Here is a 26438-nt window from a genome sequence, read left to right as displayed (position 1 = left end):
CATCAGCCTGAAGCTTGTTATAATCTGTTGGAGAATATCTTTCAGGTCCATATATCTCTTTCTTCCATATCCTCCCATTTGCAGAAGGATTTGAATGAAAAACAACCCACCATTGGAAAAACAGCAGCTGTTTTTCATGTGCATGGCCCAACCTGCATCCAGGTTTTTGGTCCTGATACTCACCTGGATCCCACTATAAAGTCTTCTGGTCCTGCGCATCTTCTTTTGGCTTTACTGGAGCAGGACTGGAGTGGTTATCCTTGGTGGTGGTTGTGCTGCTGATTTATGCTGCGTTATGCTGGGAATAAACACAGTAAATCAGAAGAGGGCAAATTTGTGCTGATGTGAGGCAATTTGCAGGTGGATGTCGTGCTGTTGGTGTGATGAGAAAGGAGCTGGTGCTACCTTGGTCTCCCCAGCAGTGCTCCCGACGATGCTGCACCAGGAAGAGCAGGGTGGATCCAACTGCTCCCACAGTATCTCGCCTTGCCACAAGCTCAGAGTGGGCTGTTGGCAGCTTATTTCATCCCTCTGTGATTAATGTTCCCTGTCTAGAACAGGAGTAATAATACGGGCTTCATCTGTCAGGAGCGTGTGCTCCCAGGGCAGGGATGGCCCTGTTGGCTGCGGGTCTGGATGGGGTCCAGGAGGATGAGCCAGGATGTGACTGAGGTCCTTGGCGATGGATGTCACTGCTAATTAGAGCGGTGAGATTAGTCACTGAAGCACAGGAGGGAAACCCAAAATCATGTTTCCCAAATGGAAAAGGACAATATAGGGGTATAAGCAAGTTCTTTTGAAGACCTGAATGTGAATCACAGTGTCAAGTAAAAAATAATTAAACTTATTTTTTTTTTAAATGTACTTCAAAGTGTCTTTTAAGCTTCCCATTAATTCGAAGTTCTTTCTCTCAGCGCTAAATAAATCTCTTGGTTCAAAAGCACAAGTGCTAATTGGTTTCTCTGAGTATGCCTGTCTGCTTGATCAATAGGGGAAGTAGTTTTTGTTAAATATTTGCACATATAGTCACATATTGTATTGCTCAGGGAGATGGTAAATGTTTCTCAAAAGGAGACTTGTAGAATGAGGATTCCAGTAATTTTCTTATGGCCTTTATATCAGAGCTAATCACACTTCCTCCTTCCATCCCTTTGCAGAAAGCAAAGCAGTTTTCCCTCGTGCGCTGCCAGCGTCGAGACAAGCAGGCTGTTCAGCTGCCTGCCTGACACCCTGGCTCCAAATGCAAACTCGAGCTGCCACAAGCAGAGTTGTACAGTTCCTGCCTCGAGCAGGGAGTGGCTGTGAGCCACACTGCCTCACAGTCCATTTTGGGAGATACCTGGGATGTTGTGTGGGATTAGCAGGGTTTGGATACACAGCCAGCTGCTGGAGAGGGATGGGGCTTTCAGACTCCCTGAGTGAATGTGCACAGCCTCAGCAATTTCCTTGCTATTTCACAATTAATTACACTTTCACTATTTTCATGGGCCTTTGGAGTGTTTTACTTCGAACTTTTCAGCATCATTTCCATGCCTCACTGCTAAATGCAATCAGTTCTTTATGCTGATGGAATTGGGCCCCTCTCCCCCACTATTGCCTCTTTATTCTGTCTGTGCCCTCCCTCTGGCTCAGCTGAGCTGACCTCTAGAGCAAGCACCAGGAACCTTCTTGTCCCACCATGGAGATTCCTCTGGGAGTGTCTGTCCCTTTGTCTCTCATCCTGAGCATCCTGGGAAAAGAGGGCTCTGTGTTCAGAGTCTGCCTTTGAGACAGGTGAAAGACAGAGCTTGGCTTCTCCCAAATCTGCAGGTCGCGTGAACTCGCTTTTCCACATATGTCTGGTTAGTTGGCCCTGAAACTCCAGGAAAGTGGCAGTGGGCTTTCTTCAAGGACTGATACGCATCCCATGAGAAAAACCTGAGTTGAGTTGGAATTTGGGTACTTTTGGACACTGTAAGGTGTCTACAGGTTGCAAATCAGTTGCACAGTGTCACACCTCAAGGCACAGTCCTCCTATTGAGTCCAGCCCAAGGAAACCCCAGGACCAGTGTCCATCCCCACTCCAGCAAGTGTCTGAGGACACCAGTCCTAATTACAAGCGTCATCACTCCTGCAGTTCAAGCAGCCTGGAGTGAGGATGCAGACCGAATGTTTATGGAGGCAAACATGATTATCTCCAATCACAGGCCTTAATGATGGTTGTTATAATGACAGCAATTGTGGGAAGGGCATGTAATTATGTTGATTCTTCCTTTTATTGTACATATAATAATAAGCTGTTTTATCTAAGAGTGCAGGGGTGCTGGGGGAAGATGGGGCATTTATTTAATTAAGATTTTTTTCTGATTGCATGTTAGGCTAAATCCTGAAATCTTCAATCTTTCTGGAGTCAAAGTCCCTCTTGGTTCAGTGTCAGGATGCAAGGGTCCTTATCCTACCTAACTCACCAGAGCACCTACACAGGGAATGGGGCCCCAGCATGGTGTTGAGACTCTGACCACTTTGCAGAAAAATGCAGAGCATTCATCTAATTCCTTAATTTTCACCAAAAAAAAGTAATTGATGGGTTTGTGCTGGCTGCAGTCTGACTTGCTGAGAGGACCCCAGGGCTATCTCATAAAAAAGAAGTCACAGTGAGCGATAGATCACTGAGATGGCTGGAGCTAGCCTGACATTTTAAGACTTAATGGGTTAATAAAGTGTGTATTTTAGGTGTCTGTCACTGAGTGGGGTTTGTCCATTCCCTGCACACACTCATACCTTGTTGGCAGTACCTTTGGCCTGGCCCTGCAGTACCACTGCTGTCTTTGTCTGCTCCATCCATCTGCCTCGGCTCAGGTTGCACTCAATGTTTATCCCCCGTAATCCAATTTAAGTTGCCGTAGAAAGCAGTCGGGATTTACAGAAAGAAAAAAATCTCACTGGCTTTGCAGAGCAGAAAATACACTTTTTTTCCTTCTCTTTCTTTAGTGTAACTGCCTCTTCTCATTTCTGTTATTCTTACCATGCATTAACAGTCTGCCCTCCACCCTGGTTTTGAGCCTAGCATGGGGGGATCCTGTCCTTGGTGGGGTCTGTATGAGTGACAGGCATTACAAAGCCTGTGTTGTGGCTGGTGTTTGCCAAGAGATATTGCTTGTATGCATCCCAATTCTGTGAGCATCTGTGGAGTTGGTCCCACTAAGCCTGTGAAAGAGGGAAGAAGCTGTATCACAGGTTGGGAAGACACCCATTGAAGGGCCAAATGCATAAGTGAGCTGTTAGAAAGGCTTTCTCCATATTTGGATGAAACTGTAGTTTTCTTACTCTGTTGGAATTTCTTCACCATTGCTCTTCTTTCAAAAAAGCGCAGTTCACCTCCATCCCTGCATTTACAGCCTTCAAATATCTGTATAACTCCTGTCTCTTGGTCACTTTTTGTCTTTCATGTCTGCAGGTATTTTGGCCAATCTTTAAGCAATAGTTCTATTTCTGTCATCTTCTGTAGTGTCTGTTCATGACTATAGGGCAAATTATACCCTCAAAAGGTATGCTGTGACCAAGTGAAGCATAACATGCCAAAGACAGAGCGTTTAAATGTTCTGTTGGCAAAAGAAGTAAATTAGGACGTATCTGTGTGATGGGAAGTGAGGGTTTGCCTATTGTTGGTACAAAGTCTGCAATAACTTATCTCTCGTGGACATTGTTTAGTGTAATTGCTTTGCAAGAAACCTTTTGTGTGGCTGAGCTGGAACATTGTGCGTTTGTATTTTGGTGCTTAACTTGCTCTTCATTAAGGCCTGAATAGCACCATGCTTTGCCTGTTACAGCATGAGAGAGACCAAAGTGACAGAAGGGCACGGTGTTGTGTGCTAGAGGCAAACAGCCTCCTGCTCTGCCAAGCGGGAGACGTGTCGGGAAGATGCCGGTAGCAATATGGTCTGAATCGGGAGCTGCTGATCCCCCCTTCACCCCCACCGGCTGTGCTGCAAACAGGTCTGGGGCATGGCACAGCCCCTCTGCCACGCTTTTCCCTGGTTATGGGGGGAGAGGAATGGCTTTCTGGCACTGGTGTGCACTTCTGCTCCTGCGCTGGGAATGGCTGACACCCTGTGCTTGTGCAGGTTTTAGTTGTCTAATGCTGCACACCTGCAATGGGAGCTGAAGAGGCAATCCTCAGAGGAGTATGGAGTGGAGCTAGCATTTTGCAAACTGCTGGAGGGGTGTGCCTGCCTGTCACCTTCACTGGAGCCTCCAAAGGCAGCCGTGAAGGACTTTGCCTGTGGTTTTGCTTTAAGAAATTGCACCCTGAGGTTCTGAGAGCAAAGCCTTGGGAGGCAAAGCGTGCCCATGGGTTTTGTGTTTCTCTGAAACACTTGCACCTTGTAGCCCATCCAAAATGTTTCCATCATCCCCTGTTAGCTGCCAGAGCAGTTGACTCTTGCTGCCACTCATGGACACACTGCTGACTCTGTCCTTCTCTCTTCATTTTAGATTTTGGCCGTTCCTCCGAGCTGGCGTTCGTTGTGGAGCCTAGTGATGACATAGCTGTGCAGGAGCAACCCTTGATCCTCTACTGCCAGGTGGAGGGCATCCAGCCCATCACCATCACGTGGCGAAAGAATGGTGTGATGATCCTGGACAGTGAGAATGCCTTTATGTTGGCCAACGGGTCTCTCTACGTCTCCCGCTTCCAGAGGGTCCGGGGAGATGGGTCCTCAGATGAAGGCGAGTACGACTGCATGGCACAGAACCACTACGGGCTGGTGGTGAGCCGGAAGGCAAAGATTCAGGCAGCAAGTAAGTACGGGCACTGTGCCACCCCCACCTCACAGGGCAATCCCACAAGGGGCACTGGCTTTGTTGGGAAGTGGGAGGGTGGCATGGTGGGTGCTGGGTTTTCATGGAGGGGGGGTTTAAAAAGAAGGAAGAGAAAAAAATCCTGGAGCTGGTGTCAAAATCTGGCTGGCATCTAATCTGTGTAGCTGTCCAAGTGTGAAAGAAGAGCTCATCAGCTTTCTTGGGTAGAAAACTAAAACCCACCTTCTAACAGTAAATTCTCTGTGTTGGAGGTGTAAGTTACAATCAAATCATGTGGTGAAGTAGTCTGTGGTTTGTGTGTCTCCTGCGGTGAATTTGGAAGCCCCTTTACTGTGCAGCACAGCTGGGCTCTGCTTGCCAGGCAGAGCTTCCCAAACCGTAGGCAAAGACCTCCTGAAGGTCATGGTATCTTTCATTTGTTATTTAATGCTGGCAGTGTAGAGGCAGCAAAGTCTTATTTACTACCTGGCGTGGCAGTGCCTTTGGGGGCAAGGCTAACAACACCAGACAGATTGTCTGATGGGGGAGGCTGGAGGAGGAGGAGAGAGATGAAAATGTCAGTGAGGGTATGAAATTTAAAGGTGGGGGAGAAAGAATTCCAGGGCAGGCTGTGACTCCAGCCCTGCACACTACCTGGCTTTAGCCTCTTGCATTGCCCTGGCCAGAATGGTTGGGCTTGTTGGGTCTCCTGGTTCTCCACTGTCAGCTCTGGTTGCTGGTTGGTGTTTGTCCCAGGACTGATGGCAGAGCTGGGCGTCATGGTGGTTTCTGTCCCTGTTGTGTTGGTGGCCTGCTTTGCCCACAGACTGTCTGGGGGCTCTGGGAGTGCAGCCACTGATCATTTTGGCATTCAACCAGAATTGCTGCTGGGTGTAATTTCTATGTGAGTGTGAGAATGGGTCTATGGTACGGCCGCGAGACCTGGTGGAACACTTGGGTTTGTTAAGTTTTGCTGAAGGGTTTCTCCAGCTTGTTTGGGAGATGGCTACTGCTCTTCTTTCTGTGCAAGTCACTTACTAATGCTTCTGTTGCATTTGCAAATATCACTGTGATTTTCTGGTGCAAAGCAGGAAAAGTGAAGGCAAAGTCTGTGGCTGAGGTCCTGTCTGCATTCCCCAAAGTGGGGGGCCTTTTGGAGCACTGCTGCCCGCTCCCTGCAGTGCCAGGGCCGGCTGGCAGCCCACCAAGGGAACACTCCAGCCCTTGTGTATAACAATTCCCGAGTGCATGAAGTGGCCATCTGCAAACCTAGCTTTTCAGGAGTGTAAGAAGTGACATTGTCCAGGAGCCAAGGGCTTTGGGGCCGTGCCAGATTAGCAGCTGGATCTCAAACTTGTCAGTCTTGTGGTGCTAAACCTTGGAGCACTTTTGGTGAATGGCTCTGGCATTTATGAGCTGGAAGCTGACTGATGCACAAGCACAATGCCAAACTTCTTGGACCTGTAAACTGGAGGCATGAGAGCCAGAGGAATTACCTTTGAGATTGTGGGTTGTAAACACTGTTATCATGGCTCCTGCATCAATATGTATGTGATGTGCTGTGTGTCCCTGAATAGCGTTTCCTTTTGTAGCCATAGTTTCACATGAATCAAAGTGAAAAAGAGATTGTGTTGAAAATGCTCTGGGCTCTATTCTGGCTTCAGGCTTCATTTGTTGCCAGCCCTGAAAAGAGGTCTGGGTGAAGCCAGCACAAGCAGGGGGCCCCCCAGCCCTGATGCTACAGGTGCCCGCAGATAATGGGAATAAAACAGGATGTTGTGGGCAAATGTAACGTGCTGCTCAGGGCAAGCTCCCCCACTGTGCCTGAGCCACAGGAACACACTCTTGCACTTAGGACTCTGCTTAATCGTAGATGAAATCTCCTGAGAATGAATCACAGTTGTGCCCTGAGCCGCAAAGTCTCAGAGTGGTTACACACAAGAGATAGTGATTTTCCTTGCTCCAAGTCCCAATCAGCAAGTCAAAGGAGAGGGTAATTGTCCCCATTTTAGGGACCTTTGCATCGAAGGAATGGGTGCTAGCTGCTTGGAAGGGAAAAAAACCCAAGCGCTAAGCAGACCTTTGCGGAGCAGAGTAAATACTGCCGATGGGTAAAACCTCATCCCAGTGCTGAGCTCCTCTTCCCTCTGAGCCTGACATCTGAACACAAAAGCAAAGGAGAAATAAAATCCTTTCACAAACAAAAATCTTGAAAGTTGATCAAGGCTGTGCTACTGAGGAATAAAAGAGATCTGACAGAGCGGAGCCCCTCGAGAGCTCTGTTGCACTTTTCGCTGTCTTCAAAGGCAGGCTGTTAGTCTCATATCACCGTTACAGACCCTGGCTTTGTATTATTGCTTGGAATATAATCTTCTTGGCTCGGAGGAATGTACATATTTGCATTCAGGAAATGTGGGCTGGATATCATATTTTTATGTTTCAAATTTACTTCAACACTTGGCATTGAGTAAAATTTAACTGGAAGAATATGCTGCTCTCAGCCGCTGCGCGTGCGGCCCTGATGGGCTCAAGGTGCCGGCAGTTTCCTCAGGGAGCGGGTGCATCTTAAACCCTTCATCCTAAAAATTAACTCATTAAATTTATTTAATTAAATTCTGAGGTATTTCTGTATGTTGCCATTATTAATTGAAGATACTCAGCGGAAGGAAGTGGACCTTGGCTGGTTTGTGGATTGGCTGGTCAGGTGCTAAATACATTGGTAATATTTTCGTAGTGTAACTTTCTTTTGAACAAGCACAAGTGTGCAAGAAGCCTACGCGTGACTGAGCTGGGTGGGGAGGCCCTCAGCATTTCTACCCTCTGCCTAACACCCTGGTTGGAATTCTTTCAGTTGCTGTTTCTGTGTCTGTTCAAACCCTGGTGTGTTGGTTTAAAAGGTTGTGGAATGCAACATGTTTTTATAATCTGACCAGGTTATTGAATGCAGATCTTTTCTGTCTCTCAATGACAGTTTCGTAATTTTGCATGACTCCAAGCCGTCTTAATTAAAATCAGCTTCATAGAGTGTTCTCTGGAGGCACTGCTTGGCTGTGTTTTCACAGGTCTCTGAGGAGCTGGATTTCCCCTGTGCCTGCCAGAAGCTGAACACGCTTTAGCTCTCTGTGGATGAAGATACCCTCTGAGCAATTGTAACATCCAGAGTCCGCTCCTCTGGAAGGTGGGCTAACCCAGAACACAGCCACCTTTCTTCTCATCACCACTCTTTGCTTAATGTGGCCTCACTTGATCCGATCATGTCATCTCATGGCATTTCCAGCCCTTTTTGCTGATGCTGTAATTTGATGGACCTGGCTCCACATCATCATAAATCACAGCCCAGCCAGTGGAGTAAGACCCATTGATTATATCACTCAATAACAAGCAGTTACCACTAATTGGAAATGCCATCAAACTGGGTATCGGATCAGGCTCTGCACGTATCCAGCCTGAGAGCAGCAATTTTCCCTGTTTGATCTGATGCTTTTTTTTAAAAAAAAAAGAAAAAAAGAAAGAGGAGAATTAAGTCAATGGTGCAATTTAGAGCCAAAGAGATTTCTTGAAGTTTGGTGAATTGGACCTGCCCAGTATTTGAAGTACTGCAGGACCTGATAATAACTCTGGACAGATCTGAGCTTGTAAAGACATTTTCTTCACTGTGTCTTGCTGCAGGGTGACTGGTTTGTAGTCAAGCATAGCAGCACACATCCCTCTGCCATTCCCAGCTCCCTGATCCCCTTTCCTTCTGCATCCTGCCCCAAATTCTGCTCCTTCATCCCACTGTGTGTGGCTGTCCGTGGCACTTACCCTGCCAGCAGGAGGGCAGGATTGATAGCTTGGGCAAGGCAGATGTTGTGACTCCCCTCTGCATTGATCCCTGCAGACAGCAGCAGCAGCTCCTCTTGCCCAGCCTGGAGACAAGCATGCTGTCCCCACAAACACCCTCGCCACTGTGACCTCGAGGCCAAAGGTCTTCAGGTCATTGGCAAAATATAGAAGTGGGGAGGGCTGGTGCATATGCAAACTTGCAGGTTGGTTTCCCTGCCAAGCTGTGTGGCTAGGGGAGGAGGTTGGGAATCATAGGGATTTTAAAGCAGCAAAGATCTTCCCATCGTTTCAGCTCCTATGCACAGAATATATTCAGGGTTTAACCTGCAGCCCCCTTTCCAGGCTCTGGGGTGGTGGGAAGAGCTGCTGAGCCCAAATAATGGCAGCATTTATAAGAGTGTAGAGACAAGAAGGAAGTCTAAAAGGATTAGGGAGAGACAAAGGGGGCTGATTATTTTATGGGTCACAATACAAGGCATTAGAGTGAGATCACAAAGGGATGTAATTACAAAAGAAGGCCATACTGGGGGGGATCAAACCAGGATTAGAGTGGGAAATGTTTTTACACAGTTTTGTTCCACTCATTATGAAGTTAGCATTTTAAATTAAGGTTTAAATAAGGTGACAGCAAAGTTGTCACCAAGGTATTTCCTGGGCAATGCCACTGTTTGGATGCAGATTGCAAGTCTCAGCTCAAAACATCAAGGCAGACCTTAAACATGTGGGTTTGCTGTTGGTTTCTCTTGTGCCTGTACAGTATCTGTGTTGTCAGCAGAGCCCTGCCTACCGTTTGTGCTTAGGACAAGTTAACCTGTTTTTGCAGGTGGAAGTGGGATACTTTTGTGACTCCTTGTTTTACTGGTGCAAAATGTGCTGGAGGTAAAGGTATGCCCTGGTGTCAGTTACAGTTCTAGAGACATCTTCCTTTTACTCCCAGAAACTTTTTTGCTAATGGTCATTTGCATTTTCGTGCAGTTTAACTCTTGGTGTTACGTGCCAAGTTTCCTCCATCCATAAACGAGATATTTTCCCCCCTGTTGTGGCTCTGCTCACATTTAATGCCCTTTCTTCTCTAATGTCGAGCAGAAGGGCTCAGCCCTGATGCCAGTGATATTTCTATATTGTCTGTGCTTTGAATGCTTATGGCAAGCCCAGAGCAAATTCTGAGCTTGCAGCAGTGGGTCTCAGAGGGGAAAAATACCCATGAGGAATTACTAAAGGAAAAAAAGGAAAGCAAAAGAAATTAAGTAAAGCAGAAACACTGTGAGAGGTTTCCAGGAGATGGATATGATGGGTGAGCAGGTTATTTTCCTCCATCAGCTCTTTTGGCTGCCCCTAGGACATGCTGGTTCACGTGACACTGCTTCTCACATCTGTACTGTTGCAGTAGTTGGCCTTGTGTGTGCTGCAAAACAAATGTACAAATGTAGGCGTCACTAGGGGAAAATTGGAGAGATTTGACTGGGAATTTTAGTAGATTTTCAGGATTAAAAGAGTTTGTCACTTACCACCCACTGCATTTCAGTGTCTGCATGTAACAGCCAGGATTCATCCTGAGACTTGAGCATATTATAAGACCATATTTCTTTTGGCTGCTCATTTCTTAGCAGTGTGATAGTTATTTAAATATCATCTTGCACTTCTTTCCAAGGCTTCTAATGTGGATGTGCCAACCTTAGCTCCAGCAGTGTTATCTCTCATATAGGGGGTTCGCACTGCAGGCAGTAATGTCACTTAGTCATTTGTAGAAAGCTCAAGGGAAATATATCAGAAGAATTTCATTAATGGCAGCACTGTTGAGTTATTTGTCTCAATTAACTCTTGGAGCACAGCTGAGGAAGTTCTGACATCTCTGTGGCCTGCACCTGCAGCATGAGGCAGTTCTCTGCCTGTTTTTTTAACATGGTGTGAAGCTCTGTGATACCTGCATGGGCAGTTCTGTGGGGACAGCACAGTGCCCAGCCCTGTGTGCTTGTACCCTGCTTGTCCCTCTGCCTGCTGCTCTGCTCCAACCTCTCCTCGAAGTATTGGGCCACTCTCCTGTATCATTTTGTTGCTACCTTCCGCATCATTTTAATCAGGAGGACAGGTCTCTGCTTGTATGGCTTTCACTCTCATTTTGCCCTACAAGGGTCCCAGCTGGCCATGGTGTCGCCAGTGACATCCATGCACCTGCTGTGCCTCAGTTTCCCTTCTCTGAACCCAGGATGTGTTTACGGTCAGTGCCATGATTTGCACGCTCCTGTGAACACCTGAGGGGCCAAGCTGCTGGTTTGTGTTTATCAGGGACGCAGGTTAGCTGGCCATGGTGTTTCATCTGCACTATTGCTTCTGTCTGAGGGGTGCACAGCGCTGGGGCCAGGCTGGGGCCCAGGTGAGAGAGGAGCTGCTTTTCTGCCACCTTTCATTGGCAAGACTGTGAGTAGGAATCAATTTTGGGTGGCATTTGACCACGTTGCTTTGAACGTTTGGGGCCTTTGGGTGCAGTAGTGATGATATGAGCAAGGTCAGACCTCACAAATCCCTTCTTATGCGTGAGTCTCTGCACAGGTGCCAAAGCTGCTTTCCCTGAGCTGGTGGGATGGGACCTAGGAGAGACATCAGCCAGAGCTTCCTGACATCAAGGGATGCTGGATCTGAGCTCCATGCACCTCTTCTTCCACTCTGGTTTTGGCTCTATCCACCATTGCAGCCCTGTTGCTGGGGAGGGAGTCTGCTCCCACTCCTCCTAGGCACAGCATATGGTTTTCAGAAAGGTTCTTGCTTTAAACCCAATTTTACAGTTGGGTTGACTGAGGCAAAAGGAGGTCAAACGATTTGCCTGAGGTCACCCAATAAGTGGCTCAGATTAAATCTCAACCCATGACGCTGCCCGTTCCCAGCGCTGGCTGTGCTGGCCGGACCAGATGGCCTCCTGAATGCAGCGTCAAGATCCTCAGCTTTTTCCCCACCTCATTGTTCTCCATTGTGGGCTTCTGAATGCAGGACCTTGAAAGTGAGAGTCATTTGGATTTGCCAGAGTCCAAGTTGTTCTGTTTAATGGCATGGATTTGCAGGAGAGGGTTTAAACACACTGTTTGCTACTGAGGTTGGAATTTTGCAGAGATTTACCTCTTTGCTTTGGTTTTCTGATGATAAAACTCTCTCTGCCCAACCAGCTAAAATTGGTCCCTTACCTGTTCAGCTGCCCTGCTGCTGGTTCACTGACTGCAGGGCTGCCTTTTCTTTGTACCTGTGCAGGTTTGTCCATAGGTCTCTTGGGTCCTGATCCTTGGGATAATTCCGCAGCACCACACCTCTCTGGTCTGTTTGTGCAGTTTGTGTCTTCCCCCTTAGCTTGGTTCTGGGATCACACAAGGGGTCAGTGCAAGGTGCTGCTGGATGGACAGTGTCATGTGTATACCTCTGGGAATCTGCAGACTCTCGTGTTAGCTCTGGAAATGCAGATGCTGACATCTCCCTCCTGATCTGATGTGCATCCCATACATCACCCCTGACAGAGCAGGGGCCACAGAGGAGCTTAAAGCAGAGCTTTAAAGAGCTTTTTAAAGATGAGCTCCATTCCTGCTCTCTCTCTGCTAAGCAGCAGCCTGGAAAAGGGCATCTCTGTAGCTTCTATTGGAAAGCAGGTGTGCAAATCCTTGGGATTGGGACACACAGAGCAGAGCCCATCTGCCCATGAAGCAGCAGTGCTTGGGTGTCTGGGGCAGACTGCAGTTCTTGGGGCAGGGGGGGTTCTCCTGCACCCACACATCCCTCTGTGTCCCGCCTTCCAAGGGAGGGCCCGCACTTCTGCACCACTCACATGGCTCAGTAAGTTGGCACCTCTTGAGCATGTCTTGATTAATGGTGGGTTTTTGTCAGTCCTAAGAGGCCCCATTATGTCCCTTTGATGCTGCATTTTGCACTTACCACTGTCACTGAGCTCAATGACTAATTTTCACAGGTCAAGGGAGAGGGACAATGGATCAGGCCACATTTGGAAGAAACAAATGAAATTTTGCTGCAACTGAGAGCACTAATTAAGAGTGAGGATCAATTTGGGTGTACAAAAGAGATAGTTTTAGGCTGCTGGTGTGTAAATGAGTGGCAGTGTTGCGGTAGCAAAAAAGGTTCAGTGTATGCATACTTCAGCTGCAGCATTGTACTCCGCTGCATTTGATCAGTTCTTCTGTGCTTATTCATCAAGGAAAAACCGAGTGTTTTCCTGCCTGCTGTGCCCAGGAAGGGCAGGGACAGCCAACCTGCCAGATCAAGTCGTGGCTGATCCCTGTGAGATGTTTTTGGCCAGAAGGAGCTCGTGTTTCTTCAATTGCTTTGCTCATCTTGGACCATGGCATTGCAGGTTGCCTGATGGCTTTTGAGTGCAGTGCATGGCATTCCTTGCCCAGCTCTGTGAGCAGGATGATGCCCATTTTCATCCCAAGCCATAGCTCACCCTACCAAGGATTGCACTGTTCACTGAGACTCAAAGAAACACTGATTTGGAGCTGTCAGAAAGGGAAGGGACACAGTGAACTTGGATCAAGGAGAATGTCATGGATACAGAAAGGAGAACAAGGAAAACCAAGACTGCACAAGCTGGATTCATGGCTTCACTAAGCATTGCAAAAGTGTGATTCAAGTTTTCTTAAGTCTTCACATACAACAAAAAAGTCAGGGGTGATGTGTATTTGGGAAGAACTGGTTGCAAATGTCCAGGTGCCCAGTTAAAATTAGTTTGCAGATGCTTTTGATAAAATTGTGTCTGGTTTTGATTGGATTTTCCTAGGAACATCAACTGGAGCAGTCTTTTGCCAAGACGGTTCTCCAGGGCCTGCAGGGTTCCCATGAAGCAAAGCCTAAATGAATATGAATCCAAACAAATTTATGGTACCAAGCAAATCTCCAAAATGATCAGGTGGAAGCAGCAGTCCATCCCATTTTCCCTTGTTATTTGGTGGTGTTTGCCCACAACCATATTATTCCCTGCAGCTCAGAATCTTCCCCAGAGGGCAGTGGGACATTCAGCCTCAGTCCAGAGGTTTGCTCTTGTCCTGGGCCTTTGTGGTGACATTGCCCTGAATGGCCAAGCAGTACAGTCGCATCCCTTTGGGCCCCAGCATGGCAGCTCTGTCCGAGGTGAGGGCACTTGCCAAGGGACTTCATTTCCTCAGAGCAGCATCCGTGTCCAGCTCACCATTGTTTCCCACAGACACATGTAAAGGGGTGGGAGGGAAAGTCCTGACTGCATCTTTCATTAGTGATCCTAATGCTCAGGAGAAGAGACAGGGCCCTAAGGGGGTCAGCTTGAACTGTCTCTCAAAAAAAAAGGAGGGGAAAGAGAAGAAAAAGTCTTCACATGCTGAACTGGCCATTGGAAAGATGACAGCAGAAATAATCCTTTTTTAAAAGTTTTTTTTCATGACCAAAGAGAAAACAGTTTCCTTGTCCCTTGGGACATCCATGGGTGCTCTAAACTTTCATGAGGGCTCAGATGCCGCAGGCACCCACCACCTTTAAATGACAGGGACTGGTCAAAATCCTAAATATAGAATCTGGGTGCTACACTTAAATGTTCCAAACTTGACTGCTTGGCCAAAGCAGTGTGGTGGTTGATACCTTGGGAAGCCTGACTCCTGCTACTGATCTCAGGCAACTGTCCCAATACCCTTGTATCTCTAGGAATTAGGGATGGCAGCATTGGTCCTCCCCAGATCTCCCCATCCCTGTTGGGTTTGGGGGCCCATTGCCTGCACACTGTCCTTGCCAAGCTGGTGCAGGGAGCCCTCACCCTACTTGAAGCTGTCAGAGCTCGTTACCAGCACAGGCAGCTCCTTCCCACCGCAGTGGGGCCGGGGAGGCCAGGTGCCTCCGGGTGGCTGCTCAGCGCTGATTGCTCTGTACCTAATCGGGGCTGAGGAGTTGGGGCACTGTGTGGACCTCACGCCACTGCCAGCTGTCGATTTTCATAAGCCTCCTGGCTCTGAGTTTTCTGAGACCTTTGAGCTTGTACCCAACCATCCGGGAACCAGTCAGGGGGGTCAGAAGTTCTTTTATGGGAAGGCCGAAGTCCCCGCACCATATATATTCATATGTAAAACCCTCTTGGAAAAGGAGTTTTAAAAGCCGACATGGTGTAGGTGCACAGGAGGTATTTGTGTTGCTGTGCTGTGGAACATGTATGAGCCTTTCTGTTTTAGAGAGTGGTTTGCATGTGTTTGAAGCACCTCGATGATTCACACTTCTGCATCCCGTGGGGAAAATGGATTTGTTCTCTTACGCTCGCTTCCTGCCCAAGGGGACCCTGCTTAATTTTTCTTTTACTGACTAGGTTCTCCCAAGAATGAGAGATTACCTGATCTTCCAAAAGCATTTCCAATGTTCGGAGAAGTCTGGATGACTCACAACTTTTAATTAGCTCTCCTGACGGAGGCAAGGATCCCTCCCTTTCTCCCTCCTTCCCTAACAGAGAGGTGGTGATTAGAATTACAATGAAGATAATCCAAACTGTATGTGTAGGGTTTTCAGTAAGCGGAGAACAAAGCAGGACATCCATCTGGTGAGTGTGAGCCCATAATACCTTTCTGCTCATTTCTCCAGTGCAACAGGAGCTGCTTGGGACGGAAGCAAGCTCATTATTTTGGAAAGGCTTGCTGACACGCAGAGCGGGGCTGGCTTGTAATCTCCGAGGCACTGAAACCACTGCTCAGGAAGGAGCATTGCTTTTAATTTTAAGTCTACCTTTGTATTTCTCCTTGTTAAAATCTGCAGCAATGAGGGATACCAGCCTCTTCTGAGCCTGTCCTTAATTAGTGTGTGAAAGATAGATGCCCTTAGTTTTAGCAAGGCTAATGAAAGCTGTAAGGGAGTTTTAAAAGGCAGCCAAGCTAAGCCTGTTCTGTGCAAACATTCCAGCAGCAGTGAGGAAATGCATTAGCTGGGGACAACCTCCTTTTGGAGTGATGCTATTTCCCATCACTTAAAATCTCTGTCTGAGAGAGCTCCTGCCTCAAAACTTTGGCTTCCCTTTATGTCCTGTCTTTGCAGTGGGACGCTTGCCTGTGCCATGGGATCAGCTTTCCCATGCTGTGCCCTACAGCAGGCAGGGAAGAGGCAGAGTTTGCAGCAGAGAAAAGCAGTGTTGGGCCCTCAGCCACAGTGCTACTGTGCTTTACGGTCAGCTGGGTTTTGCCAGGCTGCTTCAGTACGGAGAGAGGATGGGCACACTGTGAGAAAGGAGCAACAAAAAGCCGTTGTGGAGGAGCAGCCGGCGCTCCGAGCTGCTGCTCGCCGCCGTGCCGGCAGCGCAACGCATGCCTCGACTCCTGCCATGGCAACAAGTTCATCCTTAGGCCAGGACAACGCTTGGGTGCAGCGTGGCAAAGCAGCCAGGAGCCAATCCAGCCTGCGGCATCCCCAGCATGACCCAGGGAGACAGGAGGGATGGGATGAGGTTTCATGCCTGCAAGATGCTCTGCCAGCTTCAAGATTCAGACTGGTGGTTTCCCTACCGCAAAAGCACAGGAGAGCTGCAGGGAGATCCTTCTGAGGTCACGAGCTGGGCAGCACCTGTGTGTGCAGTCATGATGGCTCTTGCCCTCCAACACAAAGAGCTCAGGAAGGAAGATGAAGAGCCCAGATCCAAGGAAATGTTGGCCAAACACAAGGAATCCCTTCCTCTTATTAGTGTTTCAAGCATTAAAAAAATTCCCCCCTGCATACCAGAGTTAGGCACAGCCTTTGCTTGGAAGGAAATGTCTTTTCGAGCCGGGATGCCGGTGCCAAACTTGCCGCGGGCAGCCCCGTGTGAGCCAGGCGTGCCGGTGGAGTGCAGCTGGTGCGGCTCAAAGGGAAAATATGATCAGCTGTTGAATGGCAGAGATTTGAGACGTCACGCCAAGGCTTCGCGTTTTGATTTTGTGAGGCATGCTGTGAAATTCATAGGTGGAATATTTCTAGGGAGCTGCTTTGCTTCCTCTAGGAAAAGTGAGGTGGAAGAGTGGAAAATAAATGCTGTTCTCTATTGACAGCTTCTAGCATTAAAAACCTGGTCTGAGCTGTCTTCTTCGTTCTCAAAATCGTGACACCTGCTCTGGGTTCTTGATATCAAAAAATAAGAAATTATTATTTCCTTTAGGTCACCTATTGACTTTTAGCTGGTGCACTTAAAAAATGTTTCCAGCATTAATGATTCGTGAGGAAAAAAGGAAGCTTGAAAACATCTCGCTTTTAGCATAACGAGAGCTAAGGTTGACAGAACTGTGAAATCCTGGAAGTTGGGGCTTCACGGCATTGCCAGACATCAGAAGGTCCTTGATGACATGATGAGAGCTGGGAAAGCTGAATAAACTGATGTGCTTCTTCCATTCTGGTCCCTTGTCATGTAAATAGGCTCCAATCTGCATGTCAGATCCCTTGGGAAAAGGAGTGTAATAACATTAAAAATAAGGCATCAAAACCCCCAAGGTGTGTGTGTATGTATGTGTGTTAGCAATCTTTAAACAGGCAAAAAATATGCTTGGAGGAGTTTGGATGGGGTGAGAGGGCTCCTCGTTACCACTGTGCTTCGAATGCAAAAACGTAACTGCCGTGGCTTTAAAGAAAGTACTTTAATGCTACATAAATATAATTGCTTCGATGGAATGTCTTTAGCCTCCTGAGGGAAGTTGTAGTCTGTACGGCTTTAGATATGAATGGACGACTCTGTAATTGCTATTGTTTCGGAGACACATTAGGAGGGCCTAATGCTGATCATTCCTGGCATGTTGTGGAAGCGGAGTAATGGCAATCCCAGGCAGTGGGAAGGGAGAGGGGATTAGTATGCATTTTGCAGGATGAAAAACTGACAAATGCTTCAGGACTGGAAGTTTTTCTTCTCATTAGATTGTGGGCTTGTAAATTGTATTTGATTTTTTTTTCTTCCCCCTTTTCCTGCTGATATGCAGAGTGAAGGTATCTAATTCCTGGCAATTTAGGCTTTGGATAATGAGCTTGAAGGCAGCATCTCAGAGGAGTGCAGAATTGATGGGTTAGTACATCAGCTCTGGTTAATGCAAGCTCCTGATTCAGACAGGGTCCAAAACAACTGGTTCAGAGAAAAGAGCAAAATAGGGGTATTGAGAATAAGTATTTTTTACTTTAAAAAAAATTATTAGTTGAACATGGGATTTTCTGATACGTGGGTTGTGCTTCCATCTCTGGATTGGGAGCAGCTACGTTTGAAAAATCACAACCTGGGCTTAGAGATGATTCCTAAGAGATAATTTGGGTTGTGTCCTGGAGACTGTAAACATCCTGTTTTCCAGCTTTTCTTCCCAGCATAGGGCCTAGAAAGTCTAGCAGACTGCTCTGGCATGCTAAGCAACTAGGCAGGAGCTGAGAAACCTTACCCTATCACAGCAATTCTGGCACTGGTGGTATTTTTCCTGAAGACAAGTGAAATCAGGGTCCTGAGAGGTAGCAGTTGGATGTTTTTTCCTGCAGGAATATCTGTCAGGTAGTAGCCAAAAAAGAGGTGAATTTCTGCCCTTGGGTTGTGTGTCGCCTCTACAGTGCTGGTCTCATACCATCCCATGTGCATCTCCAACTTGTTTTCTGAAGTTGGTTCCAAAATATTTGGGAGCTGCTACTCAAAAGATCTGGAGAGTGAGCCTGGAAAAAACTCTTCTGGGAACAAACCAGAAGAAATGGGGTTAGGTTCTTCATCATTGCTCTGTCCTTGTGTAGGGACTGGTACAAATACCCTCATCTCCAATGCACCTTGAGCATCCTGTTACAGAACAGAAGGTAATAACTTAGTGATGCTTTCCCTTGGATGTTGAACCTCAAGTGGTAAATCTTGATCCAACTTGGGATTTATTTTCTTCTGGAGATTTTTACTGCCTTCAGAAACTTCATGTAGATGAGTGAGATTTTATGGCTCTAAACTGTTTGATTTTAGAGAATTGTTTTTTTCCCCAGGGGCTTTTTTTTTAATGAAGATGAGAGGAATCATGTAATCCTTGACATACAATAGATTGTCCCAGATTAATAACACACTGTCTTTCACAGTGAATACGATCCTGTCCTGCTGTAATTTACTCTCCATCCTGGCATGCTGTTAATTAGGATGAATACTTACGTGAAAGCTCCACATACGGCCAGTGCCACCTTCCATAATAAGTCACCCCAAAAACATGAGGAATGAGCGGTAGTGAGTCAATGAAAATCCCGACATAAATTGACTTTTTGTGTCCTGGCAGTGCTTGGCTGAAAGCCAACGACAATAAGAGCCTGGCGTGCCAGAATTCACAGGCAAATAACACTTTTCCACTAGAGCATCCTTACGAGACACCCTCCCAGCAGCCGTCCTTCCTTCCTGCCACTCATTCCCTTGTGTCCAAGGAGGCTGTCGAGGCGGTGAGCGAAACATCTCGGTGTTGTGACGGGGTGCGATGAAAACATGAGTGACAGAGTGACATTTTGACAGCCTGACTTCAGGTTCCTACTGCAAATGTAAATACGTTCATTTGAATCCAATTTACACAACCAGAAGTTTTTAATGGAAAATAAAGGGGGGTTGCTTAAAGGTGACTTTTTGGGAATCCAGGGTATTTGTGGACTTCTTAGCGGGTTCAAACTGCAAATTTCCATGGTGTTGTGGAGGTCCAAGTGGTCTCCATCCCACTTTGCTCCAGTCATGTGTTTTTATATCAAATTGCTTTGTTTTCTCCCAGTTTAATGCTAATCCCTGTCTGAGATGAGAAATGTGGTTCACTAAATGTACCTACTGAGCAGCTGATAAAATTGAACTGCAATCCCATCCTCCTCAGATCAAGGACTCCTTAACAGCCAATAGTCCATTTTATCTTTTTTCTAAGGGGTCTAATCTGTTGCTCTTTCTGACTTGGAGACTTGCTGTCTTTTCAGTGGAGAAGAGTCACTGAGTGTCTTGTCAGGTGGGAACAAGAATGGCTGAATTGCTCTTCAAAGTGTGATTTATTTCAACAGTCTTGGCACCTTGGGGATTTCTTATTCCTTCTTAGTGCTCCTTGTGATAATTCCTCCCTGAGATTTGGGTGAGTAGTACTGGAAGGTGCAAGTTCCCACTGCAGGAATGATACAGCTGAGCCTCAGTAGCAGGTGGTGTGAAATGATCCCCTGCATGACAGCATGGGGATCCACCTTGGATGCAGAACTCTTATTCTTCTGGGATCTGATTGCAGTGCTGCTCTTGTTCTTTCCCAGGGCCTTTTTCCTCCTGGTTTTCTCAAATAGATACTTTTGTCTCTTCTGTGGTCCTTGGAGAATCTGTTTAGTAGTTCTTTATGGCTGCAGTATTTTGGGTAAAGCAGCTGGACTGAGGGGACAAGATGGACCATGGCCAGATATGGCACAAGTGCGGGAAACTGAAGGTCGCTTGAGGCCAGACCCTTATCCTGGTGTTCGGCACACCAGAGCAGCATGTGGTGCCTGTTGACCCCCACAAATGTGGGTCCAAGTGGGTCAACAGACTGGAGTCAGCACCAGTTCCCAAAGGGACTATTTACTAAGGAGGGTTTAAACAACATTAGGAAAAATTTCTTAATGAAAAGGGTTATCAAGCATTGGAACAGACTGCCAGGGAAATGATGGAATCACCATGCCTGGAGGGATTTAAAAGACATATAGATATGGCACTTGGGGACATGGTTTAGTGGTGGCCTTTGCAGTGCTGGGTTAATGGTTGACTTGATGATCTTAAAATTCTTTTCCAATCTAAATGATTCTGTGATTTCCCTGGGTGTTACAAAATGTTAGGAAAGCACAAGGGATGTGAATAGAGTGTATAGGAGTCTGGCTTTTCATGTAGTTGTGTCCTTGGACCAAGCTGGCTTAAGCTGGTTCTCTGATTTTCTCCTAGCTGAGAGTCTCTGTCTCTCCCAGAGGGAGCAGGACTAGGGAAACTCAAGAGTGTGTTAAATCCATGTTGTTTTGTAGCATTGAAAAGAGACTGAAGCTTTCCACTCATTGTATACTCATCATTTGTTGTTTGGGTCCTGTGGTTTGTGTCAGAGTCACCTTGTAGCTGCTGGTCCTCAAATGAGTGGTTTAAACCTTGGTATTTAAAAAATTTTGAAAACAGATTTTGGGGTATTGGTTTTTTGTTTTTTTTTTTTAATTTATTTGTTTGGGTTGTTTTTACTGCACATCTATTAGCATATGGGGGTTTTGTCTGTACAATACTCCATTCCTGAGTCTGGAGTGGATGAGTTACCTTGGCTAAGAACCAGCAAATCTTTAGTTTTACCCACAGCTACAGAGACCACATGGACCTTGTAGTTGTAGGTGTTTGACTTGGGCTGCCTTGGGACGGGGAGGTGAGAGATGGGCTCCTAGCAAAGCCTGAGTTTCACACCTGGAGTTTTGTTCCTCCAGGGACTTCAACAGCGTGCATTGCTGTCGGTGCATGGAGAATGTCACCCAGGATTTTGAAGAAGTAGCAGATTGCCTCCTCCTTACACTGAGACCTGTGAACACCCATGAGGGATGCTAATTAAGCATCTGCTTCCTTCTCAGCTTTAAGTGAAAGGGTGGCAAGTTAAAGTGACAGTCAGACCTCATTTATCTTAACGAGAAGGGTCAGGAGTTTAATGGAGTTTTGCTTAGTGAGGGTGTTTCAGCCTACTTTGTGTTTGTTTGGGAGATGTCTCTGCATTTTAGATCTACAGGGCTTTTTAGCTTGGGTGGTTTGCCTGCATGGGATTCAAGGGCCTCTGCAGTCTTTCCTAGGGAGAGAGGTTTTAGAAGAAATCCAGGAGGCTTTCCGGTGTGTCTGCTGTGATTTTCTAAATGATTGGGATAATGATACAGTGAATTTTGCAGATGACTTCTCCCTGGCCAGCAAGGGGCTGTGTTGCATCCACCTGAGGTGTGCCGTGCTGAGCAATGGTCACTTTGGAGTTCTTGCCTGTAACAGTTTAGACATTTAGCCAATGTACTTAGCAGATACCAGCAAAAAACAGGGATTGTTTTTACATTCCAGAGTCTCACCTTGTACTTACTACTTCTGAGGTCTGTTTGACACCACACTGACATATTTACAGTGTAGCCTTACTGTATATAGATGGAGTAATCAGGCAGTCACTCAGGGCTGCAGCAACTAGGCAAAAGTAAAGCTCTTTTTACTAGTTCACGTGCAGCACCACACTGTGTGCATAACCTCATTTCTCAAGCCTGTTTCCTGGGTATTGAGCATAGACCCCAGCAACACCTACCCCTTGATGGAACAGAGCTCCAGCTGGCCTGTATCAGCACAGCTCCAGCCAAGAACAGCCCTCCATCTACAAAGGACTATGCCAAGATTAGCGAGGGAATTCATGCGGGGCCAGCAGAGCAGGTGAACGGTATCACTGTCATTTTTCAGAGGGGACAGGAAGGAATAGGAGGGGTGGGATGCTGCTGAGACAGTCCAGAGCTGTGCTGCAGAACTGATGCAGAGCGTGAAAGCCTGCAGTCTCTTGTTGGGGCTGCTTGCCGTGCCTGGGGAGGAATTCAGACCTGCTCTGCTGGAGTCATTAGTGCTCATTCAAAGCCAACATCAAAAGGTCCCATTCTAATTCGATGCTTTTTAACACACAAATGGCAGTAAGATCATTAATTATTGCACTTAACCAGCTTCAGTGATTTAACACTTTGTGAGTGTCACGAGTGAAGTCTTTCTGGTGCTGTAAGTGAAGAGCAGAGCGTTGCCAGCTGTTGAGGTTGGATGGTGCTGCAAGCAGACAACGACTACCTGCTCTCCGAAGAGCCACATCTGTGCTGGGATATAAACTCCATCTGGCCCAGAATATTTTCATGTCATGGCCTGATGGCCTGTGAGAGCTCTCTGCTCCTGCTTTGCTGCCCAGGTAGGTATGCAGGATCATGTCTTTTGGAACAGGAAAGCAGTAGTGTGAATACTTTGTGGTGTGGGAAAGTGGAGCACCTTGTCTCATCAAGACAAATGTCTCTGAGGTCTCCTGTAGATAAACCTCTGTTGGATTCTCAGTTTGTGAGGTGTTCAGCAGCTCTAAAAGTGTTACTTTTCTTCTGCCAAGCACAGTGCAGTGGGACTGCAGTAGGGAGCATTCCCAAGGGACGTCTCCCTCCACCTTGGGAGATGTTGGCTTGAGGCAGAGGTGCCTTGGCTTGAGCTCTTTCAAAGCTGAGGAATTTTGCAGGCAGCTTGTAGCTGTTTTTGCTGAACATGGCTGGTAGGCAACAGGAGAGCCAGGCGGTTATTTTCCATCCAGCCAGTTTTTGTCACCTACCACTACCCAGGAGGAGAGAATTTCCCCCCTCCTCCAGAGTGCGAGACCTCATTGTTCCCAGCACCTGAGGCATGCAAAATCCCCCTTGCCTTCCTGGAGGAAGGGTCCAAGGGTAACCATGGCTGATTAGTGAGCCCTGAGCAAAATACGGGCCAAAAAGCTCACACCCATTACTGTTCATGGAGAGAAAGCGGACCCTGAAAACAAGGTGCAGCTCCTGCCCTGGACATCAATGGCTGTGACAGCCTCACTCCCTTGGACTCTGACCACCCAGCAGAGCAGGGCTCAAACTGGGAGGCTCGAATTGGACCTGGGATAATCACACTCTCCATCTGGGTTTGTGTTTGGCATGCTGGGGGGGACACATCCCTTGCTAGACTAATGAGACTAGGCACATGTGACATTTTTATGACTCCTTCCCGAGCTATTTCCTCCAAGTTTTTAGAATTCAATTGGATTGCTTCCCCCAACCCCCTGGTGTTGTCGGGAAAGCCATCTGCAGACAGAAGAGTGATGCAGAGATAATGCTCCTGGTGTGGGTCTTTGACTTTATAGCTCTTATATCTTTCCTTTAGGGTTTCTTTGACTTTTTGCCAGGCACAGACACATCTCTCTGGGCATTTCTCTTGGCCCTGCATTAAGATCTGCCCAGCCCAGCACATCATGGATCACACTCATCCCACAGCCCTCCCAAGACTTTGTTGCAAGAGGTGTTTCGGAGCAGATGTCCCAAACGAGCATTTCCCAAGTTCTCACCCCACTAGAGATATTCTCAAGAGAAACATGCTTCAGTTTTATAATGTAGATGAGCCTCTCTTTTTCTTTCTTTTTATTTTTTTCCCCTCCAGTTTCCAGCCCCAAAAGTAGGTGGTGAATTCTAAGGCTTGAGGGAAGCAACCACACAAAAGCCTATTACAATCCAGTCACATTGTGCAAGGTGAGGATTTGCAATTTTAAGCAGAGGGAGAGGGAATCATCATGATAATTACATATAATACCTAAAGTACCTATAAATACAGATGTATATTTATATAAAGCCTCTCCCAGCACATGAGTTCCCTGTCTGGCTGGGGTTGCCAGACCACCCTGTCCTGCACAAACAAATGAGTTAGAAAGTCCGAAATTCCATCCCTGCCTTTCGGGGCTCGTCTGGGGAATTCCTGAGTAATGGAGGTTGAATTGGGTCACAAGGGCAGCGGGGAATAAATCTTCAAAGGTTAGCTCTGGCATGAAGTCTCCTTTTTTAGGCATGTGAGGGATTCTTTTGTTTTGCTTTGTTTTCCAAAGCCCCCCCCTCCCCAGCAGGGGAACAATACCTCACTGGGGCCAAGCCTGGCTGGGCAGAGCCCCGCAGCATTGTCCAGGGGGCCAGGGAGGGGGCCGGGGGGAGAAATGACATCTTAAAGAATGGTGCTTCTTCTTATGGACACTTAGTAGATCAGTGTGCATTCAATTAACCCTATAAACCGTGCAAGGTCCAGGGAAAAGGCCTTTCAGGCATTATGGATTGAAAGTATTAAGGGGGATGGGGGCAGAGCTGTTGGTGAGTCCAGTTTAAATAAAGCCCATTAGGCAGGGGCAGTGAGGTGGGGGTTGAGAAAGGGGATGTTTTTCTTCTGAAAATGAAATCCATGCACAGTCTCACGTACTGATCTGGATTTTCCTTCAGTAAAGTTAGGAATCTTTGCACAGCTCAGGCTGGGTGTCTTGGTTAGGCATTTGGTCCAATTGTCTTTGGGTTTGCTGGCTCGGGAGTGAAGGGATCCTGTAGACTGTCTTGGGTGGAAAAAAGATTTTACATGAGTATTTTCCTCCTCCTCAAATTTTTGCTCAACCCCGAATTGTGTTCTAAGGCCTCAGCTGTAATAGCCTGTGGGACATCCTTGACCTTCCTGAGTGCATGTTTGATGGTCCCCAGGGTATGAAAACATCTAAATGCTTCTGTGAAGGACCAAAACACCTTGGTTTTTCCAGTTGTGCCTCTGACATCTTGCAGGGTCACTACAAAGTACTGATGTGTTTTGAAAATACAATATTTATTCCTATTAATGTTTGGAGGACGGTCAAATTTTGAAACTTTTATGTGCCCCATCATTCACCCCAAGCCCCAGTGCCAGTCAGGGCTGATTAGCCCCTCCAGGATGAGAGCAATATTGTGAGCAGAGAGACGGAAACAGCCAAATTTCTTTCAGTGCATATGGCTAATATTCACCTGGAGAAATCCAACCCATTTGTAGATATTAAACTAGACACAGTAATAAGTTCAGTATGTATTTCAATTTACTTTGCTGCAAATAGATTTAATTTACCAACTGCAGAGTTTGAGATGGAACTGCCTGTGTTCCCGCCATTTTATGCTATGTTCTGAATATATTATACGTAAAGTTGTAAATTAATAGGCCTGTTTATGATTTGTTGCACATATGACATGGACCTGCAACTAAATTAACAGTGAAGTCTTAGTGTTGCAGAGTTTAATTACATTTGCAGGTGAATCAGCATCTTACTCCTCTGTCCCTTCCTTAATGTGAAGTACACTGGAACTGGTTTTTTCCTTCAAGATGTGGGTATTTTGTATTGTTCTGAAAGCTGATCTGTGAGATCTGCTGGACTTGCAACTTAGCTTAGTCAGCACAGTGTGGCGGGCTGAAGAACCTCTAAATCCAGGCTGAGCCTGTTAGTTAACAGCTGTTAGTTGGCTGTTCTTAGGTGGGATGTTGCCTGAATCGGGCCCAGATCAGGCAGTGTCAGCTGTGCTGATTCACTCCTGTGAGCGAACTCCTAATTGCTGGAAGTGCCATCATACTGGTGAGCCAGGAATGTGGACTTCTGGAGCTGCAAAGTTAAACACTCTGATTTTTGAACAGAGCAATGAATTTAAAGTAGCTGTGGTTTTGCCTGCTAGTGAAGTCTGGTGGTACCAAATAAGGAGGGTATCCTCCCTTTCCCCCTCTGCTTTGTATTGGTTTCCTAAGGAAACAGCACCTATGTAGCTTCCCCTGTCTTGAGAAGTGCTGCAGAGCTTGGTGCTAACAGCTTTATGCCGTGTGCTCCTGAAGATCTGCTAAAGTGTTTGGCTTCTTGGAGGAAAAGAGATGATGTGGGGCTCAAAGTCCTGCCCCAAATTCTTCCCTAAAATGCGCCATTCCCTCAAGGAGCAGGTTCATACAGAGCTGGAAACTCTTTGAGAAGATGTGGCTGTGGAGAGTGGCATTTGTGTGGCTTCCTGCCAGCACCCTGGGGCTTTTTCAGGGGCTGTAGTACCCACCTCCTTGGAGTCTCCAGAAGTGTTAACTTTTCTGGGATCAGAGCCACAAAGTCAACACTTGGTGGCAATACTCTCAGCTGTAAATTGTGTAGGTGCTTTGCTGCCCCACTGGATTGAGGGCTCTTTGCACAACACCTTTGGAAGCTGCCTCCATCCTTGGCCTGTTAGTAGCATCTTGTTGACCTTTTTGAGCAGCTGGAATGAGATAATGAAGTCTTGCTTTATTAGCTCTTTTTCAAATTATTCTGACCAAAATAATGGTTTGCTTTCTCCCTGCATTGCGTTGATTCACTTTTAAATAGCACTGAGCCCTT

The 26438-nt window shown here is 46.9% G+C and overlaps 1 protein-coding gene across 2 annotated transcripts in view; it reads left to right on the top strand.

Moving 5' to 3' along the window:
* Window positions 1-26438, top strand: part of IGDCC3 (immunoglobulin superfamily DCC subclass member 3) — a 102472-nt gene that overhangs the window by 5626 nt on the left and 70408 nt on the right. For both annotated transcript variants that reach the window (XM_039557894.1, XM_039557895.1), the window contains exon 2: window positions 4474-4779. In XM_039557894.1, coding sequence (XP_039413828.1) covers window positions 4474-4779 — 306 coding nt within the window. The remainder of the gene's footprint in view (window positions 1-4473; window positions 4780-26438) is intronic.

Source organism: Corvus cornix, chromosome 10 (assembly GCF_000738735.6).
Source record: "Corvus cornix cornix isolate S_Up_H32 chromosome 10, ASM73873v5, whole genome shotgun sequence".
In the NCBI taxonomy this organism is placed as follows: Eukaryota; Metazoa; Chordata; class Aves; order Passeriformes; family Corvidae; genus Corvus; species Corvus cornix.
Note: the sequence above shows the minus strand (reverse complement) of the source record. Positions and strands in the feature narration are given on the sequence as shown.